Source organism: Oryctolagus cuniculus, chromosome 2 (genome assembly GCF_051225735.1).
Source record: "Oryctolagus cuniculus isolate XC-2025 breed Fujian yellow rabbit chromosome 2, ASM5122573v1, whole genome shotgun sequence".
Taxonomy (NCBI): domain Eukaryota; kingdom Metazoa; phylum Chordata; class Mammalia; order Lagomorpha; family Leporidae; genus Oryctolagus; species Oryctolagus cuniculus.
In genome coordinates, this window is record NC_142868.1 from 41,973,549 (window position 1) to 41,985,787 (window position 12,239).

General features: G+C 40.0%; 1 protein-coding gene across 33 annotated transcripts in view; it reads right to left on the reverse strand.

Annotated features, from left to right (window-relative positions):
- Positions 1-12,239, reverse strand: part of FRYL (FRY like transcription coactivator) — a 299,529-nt gene that overhangs the window by 151,321 nt on the left and 135,969 nt on the right. For all 33 annotated transcript variants that reach the window (XM_070068188.2, XM_089325409.1, XM_089325408.1 and 30 more), the window contains one exon: positions 1,058-1,257. In XM_070068188.2, the coding sequence (XP_069924289.1) occupies positions 1,058-1,177 (120 nt within the window). In that variant the 5' untranslated portion in view covers positions 1,178-1,257. The remainder of the gene's footprint in view (positions 1-1,057; positions 1,258-12,239) is intronic.

A 12,239-nucleotide genomic window follows, 5' to 3' on the forward strand; every position in this document is an offset into this window, starting at 1 on the left:
AAGTTACTTCCTAAAGTTGTATCAATAAGCTAAAACTGTGCTCTTAATGATCAGCCAAGATTACCTGCAAACCCAGTAAGCTCTTGTCTCAGTATTCACTGTACTCTGCCTCCATTACTGGCAATAAGAATTCTATTTTCTGCTCTCTTTCCTTTGCAATCATCATCTGCTCTTTTAGCTTCATACAGATGGCACCAAAATCTGTATTTCTAGTTACCATCTCTTGTAAGTGCTCTACAAGAATTTCCAACTGCCAATCAAGCAAGGCCACAGGGTTAGGTCACTAGTAACTCAAGCTTAACGTTCACAAATGAAAAATTATCTTATTTGCTTTTCCTAACCCAAGTAAATACATTACCACTTTTCCTAACAGTTCAAAACATCTCTACCCCAAACTGTCTCTCAAAACGCCACTCCTATTTAATTACTTGTCAAGTTCTATTGATTTCACTTTTATTGCCTCTCTTTCTTCTGCAACCATAATCCACTGTTGGTGCCCTACTCAAAGGACCCTTTCTCTCCAGCCTCACCCATGTACAACAGCAAATGAGTCTCTACCCTCAAACTCTCTGTCTCATACTCAGCAAGCAGTGTATCATCCACCATGACAGCATTTACAACTCATGAGAATCTGACCTCAATGTTCTCAGCCGTTCAGTCCCTTCCTCCTCACCATGGGCTCTAGTCTCACAGCTCCTCACTTTCTCTACGCAGGTCTCATGTACTGTAAGTGCAAACACATGCCCACTTGCTTATTTTGTTTGGCTACAATCTGAGCATCAACTTGCAGAATAGCTGAAACTTGCCTTTACTTCTTGTTATGTTTTATCTGGCCCCACAGTTCCCACTGGTGAGGTACATTCTTGATCTTTTGTGACCTGCAGTAACTTACCAAAGTAGATTCCGAAATCATTGAAGCTTTCTAGATTACTACCGCACTCCTAGCCTGTCCCTTATTATTTTTTTCAAGTATACTTTTTCCTTTGGAAATTTTGTATCTAATGGCTAATACAAAAGTCAAGAAAATATTTCAGATTTATAGGTCAGCTCTACTCACCAAGGGTTCAGCCATTACAACTTCAATTTTCTTTTCAGCTTGAACAGCGAATTCTGCAAAGAGGCTCTTGATGACATATTCACCAGGCTTGACATCTGGGTCAATTGTAATGTTTGACATGATGATATTCTTTTTTCCCCAAGTGGAATGAAAGTTAGAAGCAGCACAGTACTTTTTCACTTTGCTGACTCTTGCTGAAGCTAAAAGTAAAAGAAAGACAAGACCTTGCTTTAAAAATCAGCTCAACCAGGCCTTACTGATATTCATTCTGCCCCAACCACCATTCAGATGTCCCAATCTCCATTTACCATATTCCATTTTTCTCTTTTATTCTTGCCTTCTTCTAACATAGCTATAATGTAGTTATATATCATGTTTATTATGTACAGCTTCTCTCTTTGCCCTACTAATGGGAATTCCATAAAAATAGCCATTTTATTGTCATTTGTTGTTCCTGAATGAATCCCAAGTGCCTAGAACAATGTTTACTATAAACTAGGTAGAAAATAAACATTCACTGAATGAATTAAAGATTGAATGAATGAGTTCAAATTACAGAATCAGGTGCAACAAAGAAAACAAAATGTGAATAAATGAAACAAGCATTAGATTAGCTTTTTGAAAGATACTAACTTTGGAAGGAATGCTAAGGGAAGGCCTCCCTGAAGAAGCTGCACTTGAATTCAGAACTAAGTGATGAAAAAAGCAACAAAGCAAAGCACGAGGAAAAGAAAAATTGAATAGGAGCCGGCACTGTGGTCTAGCAGGTAAATCTGCCACCTGCAGTGCTGGCATCCCATGTGGGCACTGGTTGGAGACCTGGCTGCTCTACTTCCGATCCAGCTCTCTGCTAAGGTCTAGGAAAGCAGTGGAAGATGGCCCAAGTTTTTGAGCCTCTGCACCCGCATGGAGACCTGGAAAAAGCTCCTGGCTCCTGGCTCCGGATCAGTGCAGCTCTGGCCATTGTGGCCATCTGGGGAGTGAACCAGTAGACGGAAGACCTCTTTCTCTCTTTCTTTGCCTCTGTCTCTCTGTAACTCTGCCTTTCAAATAAATAAATCTTAAGGGAAAGAAAGGGAAGGGGAGGAGAGGGGAGGGGAGGGGAGAGAAGGGGAGAGGAGAGGAGGGAAGGGGAGGGAGGAAGGAAGGGAGGAAGAGAGGAAGTAAGAAAGAAAGAAAAGTTGAATATGCACACTTGAGAAACAAAAAGGCCAGTGATGTGGGAGCTCAAGGCAGGAGGCAGGGATGGAGGGAGAGATGAGGTCAGTCAGTAGTTGGGGAACAAATCACATTGGACCTTTTAGGATTTTGTAAGGAAATTAAATTTCATCCCAAATGCAATTACAATTCAATAGAAAGTATTAATGAGGAGAAGGATGACATGTGACTTCTCTTTTTTAAAAAATCTTTCTGGAAAACAGGTTGTAAAAGGGCAAACGTAGAATCAGGAAAGCTGTTACAGAAATCTAGGTGAGATGACCACAGCTGGAGCTAAGAGGATAGCAATGAAGAACAGACAGATCTGATACATGTTCATGGATTTGCTCTTGAGGTAAGGGAAAGAGATTAACCATGGCTGTCATGATTTTTATTTGAAATCACTTGGTGGCAAGCTCAGATGGGAATGACAGTCTGGCAAGCTGTAAGCTGCAACAGGCTTGTCACAGAAAGCACACACCAGTGCATGCTGTGCCTCTGCAGCTGTTCTGCTCTCTGCACTGCCAGGGTGGCCTGCCTGGCTTCCTATCTACAACTAATACAGTACCCTCCATCTCCCACCTTCATGCATAATTTAGACCCTCCCATGCTCTAAACTTCATCTCATGTCACCCCTTGTGGCCTAGAATATTCTTGGAGAAGCTGCAAGTTTGCACTTCTCTATATCAACCTGATTTCCAGATACTGCCCTAGGTATGCTACCTTTTAAGTAACTACATTCTTGAAAAGGGAGGCAGAACCTAATTCAAACACTGAATTTCTGTGTATGCATAGATAACTATAGGAAAAGGAATTTGTCCTAAATACATAAACTCAAAACTTACAAATAATTATTCTGTCAAATTAGAAAATCCTACTCATCCAAACAATATATCAACATGCATAAATCTGTAAAAAAAAAAAAAAAGAATAACCTAAGGAACACTGGAAGCTGCTAATAATGTAGCTAAAATAAGTATCTTCATAGCACACCAAGTTAAATACAAGTTAAATACAGTTATGTATCGGCCTCTTGAACTAAAGAGTTAAAATACATTATGTATCAGACTCTTGAACTAAAATTGTATAATGAAACCAATTCAAAACAAAAATTCACAGCCATCAAACACAGTGCACATTATTTTAAACAATGACCTGTTTGTTATCTCTCTGTCATGACTCAACATTGTGTATTATTAAGAAGGGAATCTATTAACAAACGATGGAAAAGGAAATTTTAAATTAGGAGTACTATAATTTGATAAAAGCTAGAAGATGAAAGTGTATCTGTCACTTAATTAAGATTATTAAGCCCATAATTAAGATTCCTAAGATCATCAGAAAGTTCCTCTGGTTTTATCTTTACAGTAAACACAACTAAAAAGAAGCCTTATAACAGACCTAAGTACTTAAATTCTAACTTTTGCTGAAGTAAAACCTGCTTTAATGACAGCTTTGAGCATTTTTTTTAAAGAAAAAAATTAACTTAGAATGACTTATCAGATAACCCGCCTTTACTACTGTCATCTATTTCCTTAAATATTAAGCACAAACATTCCTGGGTATTATAACTGCATACTTTAAGAATTTGACAATGAGAGCCAGTATTGGGGTGTAGCAGGTAAAGCCATGCCTGTGACACCAGCATCCCATATGGGCACCAGTTCAAATCCCACCAGTTGAAGTTGCTCCACTTCTAATCCAGATCTCTGCTAATGTGCCTGAGAAAGCAGCAGCAGATGACCCAAGTGTTTGGGTCCCTGCACTTATGTGGGAGAACTGGAAGAAGCTCCTGGCTCCTGGCTCCTGGCTTTAACCTGGCACAGCGCTGACCAGTGTGGCCATTTTGGAGGTGAACCAGCAGATGGAAGATTAAACAAAAAAAAAGAATAAGCCAATAAAGGCAGGTTTTAAGAAAACCTTCATTTCTGTTATCTTTCTTTTCTTTTCTTTTCTTTCTTTCTTTTTTTTTTTTTTTTTTTTTTTTTTTGACAGGCAGAGTGGACAGTGAGAGAGAGAGAGACAGATAGAAAGGCCTTCCTTTTTTGTTGGTTCACCCTCCAATGGCCGCTGCGGCCGGCACACCACGCTGATCCGAAGCCGGGAACCAGGTGCTTTTTCCTGGTCTCCCATGAGGGTGCAGGGCCCAAGCACTTGGGCCATTCTCCACTGCACTCCCAGGCCACAGCAGAGAGCTGGCCTGGAAGAGGGGCAACCGGGACAGAATCTGGCACCCTGACCAGGACTAGAACCCCGTGTGCCGGTGCCGCAAGGCGGAGGATTAGCCTATTGAGCTGCAGCGCCGGCCCTGTTATCTTTCAAAATAAAAATAATTCTAGTTTGAAAATGCAAAATTTTACAAGAAAAAAATGCTTTTGATTAAATAAATTTATTTCAATTATATTCTTATTAATTATCTAATAAATATTTAGTTTATTAATATGAAGAGGAACAATGACTAGACCATATATGATTGAAATTGCAGGTCACATTGGGGAAACCCTTCAAGACATTGGCACAGGCAAAGAATTCCTGGAAAAGACCCCAGAGGCACAGGTAGTCAAAGCCAAAATGAACAAATGTGATTACCTCAAATTGAGAAGCTTCTATACAGCAAAAGAAACAGCAGAGTGAAGAGGCAACCAACAAAATGGGAGAAATTATTTGCAAACTACACAACAAATAAAGGATTAATAACCAGAATCTACAAAGCGATCAAGAAACTCCGCAGTTAACAAAACAAACAACCCAGTTAAGAGATGGGCCAAGGACTTTAACAGCCATTTTTCAAAAGAGGAAATGCAAATGGCCAACAGACACAGGAAAAAATGTTCAGATCTCCAGCTGTCAGGGAAATGCAAATCAAAACCACAATGAGGTTCCACCTCATCCCAGTTAGAGTGGCCCTCATACAGAAATCAACAAACAACAGATGCTGGAGAGGATGTGGGGAAAACGGCACCCTAACACACTGTTGGTGGGAATGTAGACTGATAAAAGCCACTATGGAAAACAGTATGGAGACACCTCAAAAATCTAAACATAGACCTACCATATGACCTAGCCATCCCACTCCTGGGAATTTACCCAAGGGAAATGAAATCAGTAAACAAAAGAGCTATCTAACCTCCATGTTTATTGCAGCTCAATTCACAATAACTAAGACATGGAAGCAACTGAAATGCCCATCAACAGAAGACTGGATAAAGAATGTGGGATATGTACACTATGGAATACTACACAGCAGTAAAAAAAGAATGAAATCCGGTCATTTTGCAACAAAATGGAGCAAGCTGGAAAACCTCATACTTAGTGAAATAACCCAGTCCCAAAGAGACAAATACCATATGTTCTTCCTGATTCGGGAGAATTAATAGTGCTCCTAAAATGAATGTTATAGAACTGAAATTGACACATTTAGAATCAATGATTTGAATAGTCCTTGACCTGACTGTCAAGGGACAGTTTTATCACTATTTATTTTTTATTATGTATATCCTTTTTGTTGTGTTTTGTTTTTTCTCTGTTTCTTTTCTTCATATTATATGCTGAACTCTTCATGTAACACAGAGTTAACCATATGTATTTTAAGTCAATTGGAAAAAGATTCCAGTTAAAAATAAGAGGGGGAATAAGAGAGGGAGGAGGTAGTCTATAACTGTAAAGCTGTATAGTTCTGCATATAGTCCTACAGACTTACTTCTAAGGGTACAGCCTAAAAACTTGTCACAGGACTCCAAATCCATAAAAATCAGTGGTATAAATGCTATCTTAACTGTTAAAATGATCGTATTAAATGTTAAAGTCAACATATAGATAGGTTTACGTGTAAAAGTGATCATATAAATAACATCAAGAGCCTGGTAATAATACTAGAATTAAAAAGGAAGGAAAGTCCAATATGGGAAGCAGGCCACACAGCAGACTCCTAGAATGACATTCATTGTAAATAACACTCTGACCTCAGAATCAACCCTTGAGGCTTCCTGGTCGGGCTGAAAGGTCTGTGAGAGCATTTCAGGCATGGAAGCTAAGACTCTGTGGAAAAAAATATCCTACACGGAGGATCTCTGTGAGACTTCAGTAGAAAGAAAGGGTCATCAAAGAAGGATGTACTTTTCTCTGAAGGGAGGAGAGACCACCCATTTTGCTTATGGCCGTGTCCAAATACCGATGGAGTCTATGGTCACAGAAGGCTTCCATAGCCTTGGCAGCCCATGGCAGGAGCCTTGGGTGATCACTGATGTCATAAATATGAGTGTTAATTGTTAAAGGAACAACAGAAGTCACTGTGCACTTACTCCCCATATAGGACCTCCATCCCTAATGAGTTGTACTATGAGAATCTACTGCAAATTTTGTTCCCAAACTATACTCCATATGTTGTGTGTGTGTTAGTGGGTGCAAACTGTCTATGCTTAGTATGGAGCCGGTCCTCTGTATATAAAGTCAAACTGAAAATGAAATATAATGAAGAAGGAGATAGGAGAGGGAGAGGGATGTGGGGTGAGAGTTGGGGGGAGGGAGGGTATGTATGGGAGAAAGAACCACTGTATTCCTAAAATTGTATCTATGATAAAATGCATTCATTAAATTAAAAAAAAAAAAACATAAGAAATTGCAGGTCACAAAACAACCTAATCTCAGTAATAGGAAATAAACAAAATAAATTATTTTTACAATCTAATAAACAATTTCATGCAGACATCTGAAATGGCACTGCCAAGAAAGAGTGAATGGTGGGGCCAGCGCTGTGGAACAGTAGGCTAAGCCTCTGCCTGTGGTGCTGGCATCCTATACAGGTGCCAGTTCATGTCATGGCTTCTTTTCTTTTGATCTGGCTCTCTGCTATGGCTTGGGGAAGCAGTAGAGGATGGCCCAAGTGCTTAGACCCCTGTACCTGCATGGGAGATGAGGGAGAAACTTCTGGCTCCTGGCTTTGGAATGGCCCAGCTCTAGCCATTGGGAGCATTTGGGGAATGAGCCAGCGTATGGAAGATCTTTCTCTCTTCCTCTCTAACTCTACCTCTCAAATAAATAAATAAATCTTTAAAAAAACAAAAAAGAGTCAATAGCATGGGAAAGTGTTCAACACGTAATGTCAAGTGAAAAAAGATCCTAAGAGTATTTTACAAAACCAAAACAACATTAGACAGCAGAAGAAATTATTTCTGGTATATAATACTTATACCTCCAATCTCAAAGCTCTAACAAAGTCAATCAAAGAAGACCTCCATCCCCTCCAAACTGAAAAGTAGACAAAAGACATGAATAAGTTACAAAAGATAAAATAGAAGAGGCAAAAAGCTCAGTAAATAATACTTAACCTAACTAATAATCTGAAAATGAATAAAAATTAGATAATATTTTCTGTCTGTTAAAGTCATTCCCCCCAGCTTTGTATTTCATTACGATGCATTGCTAAGGATGTGTTATCTTTTCTCATATTCTGCTAATCAGAGAGGCAAGGAGATGATCATTGTAAGCAGGGGAAGAAGGCTAGTTTCCACATAACTAGATTAACTTCATGATGCTTGGTTGCTTGAATGAAATACTTTATAATGCTTAATTTTTTAAAAAGATTTATTTATTTATTTGAAAGGCAGAGTTACGAGAGGCAGAGAGAGGAAGAGAGAGAGACACAGAGAGAGAGAGATCTTTCATCCACTGGCTCACTCTCCAAGTGGTCGCAACGCAGATCCAAAGCCAGGAGCCTGGAGCTTCTTCCAGGTCTCTTACACAGCTGCAGAGGCTCAAGGACTTGGGCCATCTTCCATGGCTTTCCCAGGCCATAGCAGAGAGCTGGATCACAAGTGGAGCAGCTGGGACTTGAACCAGTGCCCATATGGGATGCTGGCACTGCACGCAGTGGCTTTACCTGCTACATCACAGCGCCAGCCCTAATATAATGCTTAATTTTTTAAAAGATGTATTTATTTTATTTGAAAGGCAGAGTTGCAGAGAGAGAGAGAAAGAGAAAAAGAGAGAAAGAGAGAGATCTTCCATCCTCTGGTTCATTCCCCGACAGTTGCAATGGCTAGCACTGAGCCAGGAGCTTCTTCCAGGTCACCCACTTGGGTGCAGGGGCCCAAGTACTTGGATCATCTTCTGCTGCTTTTCCAGGCACATTAGCATGGAGCCAGATCAGAAGTGGAGAAGCCAGGACTTGAACCGGCACCCATATGGAATTCTGGTGATGCAGGCAGTGGCTTAACCCGCTGTGTGGCAGTGCTGGCCCTGGTACTTTATAATGTTCAGTTTAAGATTTCTCTACATGCTATTATAGAATTCTGAAAAATTTATGCAAGCTTATGTGAGAATAAAAACATGAATGTTAAGAATATAATTCTTAAGAACATAATTCAGGCATTGAATTGCAAATTGCAGAAATCCAATGTCATATTAAGCATTCTTGAAATATAAATATGAAAATCTAACTGTTAATACTAACTATAAAGCAAGACTTGAATAATTAAAATTTGGGAAATCTAAAAGTTAGCATGTCTATTCTTTCTCTTAGATAAAGTTCAAGTAAAACAAACATCATTGTTTTTAGATGGCTTATTCTCTCTGCAGCACTGTCCTTAGCATATTTGATAAAACAATTAAGACCTTCTTCCTGTTCATAGAACTTCCATACCCTTATAAAGTACTAAATTCATGGGGGCAGCGCTGTGGTGTAGTGGGATAAGCCACCACCTGCAGCGCCAGTATCTCATATGATTGGCGGTTAGTGTTCCAGATGTTCCACTTCCGATCCAACTCCCTGCTAAAGTGGCTGGGAAAGCAGCGGAAGATGGCCCAAGTGTTTGGGTTCCTGCACCCATGTGGGAGACCCAGGAGAAGCTCTGGGCTCTTAGCTTCAGGCGGTCCAGCCCCGGCTGTTGAGGCCAATTAGGAAGTGAACCAAAGGATGAAATATACCTCTTTCACTCTGTCTCTCCCCCTCTCTCTGTAACTCTGTCTTTCAAACAAATAAAATAAAAAAATAAAATTTTTTTAAAAATAGATTACTAAATTCAGTCAAGGAGAAGAGACGAGTGAGAAGAGACACACAGCCCTTAAAATGAGGTGTGTTTGGGTGAATTCATTACAGCAGTGAATCTCAGCTTTTTTTTTTTTTTTTTCTGCTTTAAATGTGTTCTAATGCACAACACAGACATAGTAACATCTCTTACACACACAGTGGTTCTCAACAATCATGGAATCAGAAAATTCCTACAGGTAAATGTGGTTTCAAATTACTTTGGTGGGAATGGCCATTGCGGCATAGCCGGTTAAGCTACCACTTGGAATGCCTGTACCCCACTGCAGAGTATCTAAGTTCAAGTTCTGGGTATTCCATGTTTCTGAACCAACTTCCTACCAAGGCTCCTGGGAGGCACGGATGATAGCCTCCCAGTATTTGGTTCCTGCCACCCAAGTGGAAGACCTAGATGGAGTCCTGGCTCCTGGCTCTGGCCTGGCCCACCCCTGGCTGTTGCAGGCACTTGGTGAGTGAACCAGCAGTTGTTAAGATCTTTGTCCTTCCCTCTCTCTCTCTCTCTCTCTGTCACTCCATCTTTCAAATAAATAAACCTTTTTTAAGATTATTTAAGAACAAAAAAGGCCTTGGTGAAGTCTGTGTAAGCTGCCTCTAGCTCTTCACCCCCAAGAAAAGGTCTTCGGGGATTAAAAACGACTGCTTTAGGGTCACAAACGTGCATGTGCATGCAGAATACATGCATATATTTACATAATGTGAAAATGTAATTCGGCATCATACAACCCCTTACTCTTAACAATAATTAGTTAACAAAACTCTGATGGCCACTCAATATAGAGAAGGTATAAGATATATAGCATTGGAACAAGATCAAAATTCAAAAATCTCTCTGACTTTAAAAGGCAGATGCAAAATTTTTTTCTTTTATTTATTTGACAAGTAGAGTTATAGACAGGGAGAAAGAGAGACAGAGAGAAAGGTCTTCCTTCCATTGCTTCACTCCCCAAATGGTCACAACGGCTGGCCCTGCACCGAACCGAAGCCAGGAGCCAGGTGCTTCCTCCTGGTCTCCCATGCAGGTGCAGGGGCCCAAGCACCCAGGCCATCCTCCACTGTCCTCTCAGGCCACAGCAGAGAGCTGAATTGGAAGCGGAGCAACCAGGACTAGAACCCAGCGCCCATATGGGATGCCAGCACCGCAGGCAGAGGATTAACCAAGTGAGCCACGGCATCAGCCCCTGATGCAAAATTTTTAAAGAGCCTGCCTACTCCAGCTATTTTGTGGATTCCAGCAAACTCATTCTAAAGTTTAAGTGGACAGGCAAGTGAGACAGAATGGCCAACACAATCTTGCAGGAGAACAAAGTCAGAGTGCTGACTCCTTGACCTCAAGACTTACTAAAAATCTACAATAATCAGGACAATGTTATTGGCAAAAGAATAGACAAATAAATCAATGGAACAGAATAGAGAGTCTGGAAATAGATTCACACAAAAAGAATCAACTGATCTTTGACAAGGGAGTACAGGAAATTCATTGAAGAAAGGAAATTTTCAACAAATGGTGCTAGAGCCAGTAGATATCCACATGGTTAAAAAAAAAAAAAAGAAAGAAAGAAAAGAAAATCTAGACACAGAACTTCTAACTTCCACAAAAATTAACTGAAAATGGATCATAGATCTAAGTATGCAATGTAAAACTCTAAAACTCCTAGAAGAGAAGAGAAAACCTAGGTGATAAAATTTTGAGTTTCGTGGTGACTTTTTTTTTTTTTTTTCGTGGTGACTTTTTAAATAAACATTGAAGTCATGATCCAGGAAAGAAAAAAATTGCCAAGATGGACTTTATTAAAACAAACAAACAAAAAAAACTTTCTTGAAAAGATACTGTTTAGAGAATGAAGGACAGGGCCAGTGTTGTGGCACAGCAGTTGAGGTACCACCTTTGACACTGGCATTGCATATGAGCACCATGAGCATGGGTTCGAGTCCCAGCTGCCCCACTTCCTATCCAGCTCCGTGCTAATGTGTCCAGAAGAGCAACCAAAGATGGCTCCTGTTACTCATGTGGGAGACCTGGATGGATTTCCAGACTCTTGGCTTCAGCCTAGCCTAGTCCCAGGTGTTGCAGCCATTTGAGGAATATACCAATGGATGGAAGGAAGATCTCTCTATCTGTAACTCTGCCTTTTAAATAAATTAATTAATCTTAAAAAAAGAAAGATAGAGAATGATACACAAGCCACAGGCTGAGAGAAATTATTTGTAAAACACATAGCTGAAAACTAACTGGTATCCAAAATATATAAAGAACTGGTAAACTCAACAGTAATAAAATAACCATCCTATTAATAAATGCGCACAAGATCTGAACAGACAGCTCACCAAAGACAGAGATGGCAAATGAGCACATAAAAAGATGCTCAACCTCACAGATCTCCAGGAAATTGCAAATTATAACAAGGAGATACCACTACACGTGTATTAGTATTACTAAAGTCCAAAACACTTCAATCAAATGCTGGTGAACATGTAGAGCAACAGGAACTCTCATTTATCACTGCGGGAAAGCCACGTGGTACAATTACTTCTGGAGGTAAGTTAGTGGATTCTTTGAAAATTAAACCTACTTTTAACATATGATCTAGCAGTTACGATCTTTGGTATTTACCTAAATGAGCTGAAAACTTAGGTCCACACACCAACCCACACAAAGATGTTTATGGTGGCTTTACCTCTAATTGCCAAAAATCTGACAGCCATCAAGAAATCCTTCAGCAGGTGAATGGATAAACTGTGGTATATCCAGACAAGGGAATATCACTCAATACTAAAAGGAAATGAGTTATCAAGCCAGGAAAAAAGACAAGAAGGAATCTTAAATGCATATTATTAAATAAGAGAAGCCATTGTGAAAGAGCTGCATACTATATTATTACAGCTATGACATTCTGGAAAAGAATGACTGCCTGCTGGAGGTGGGGAGGGGGGAATGGGATG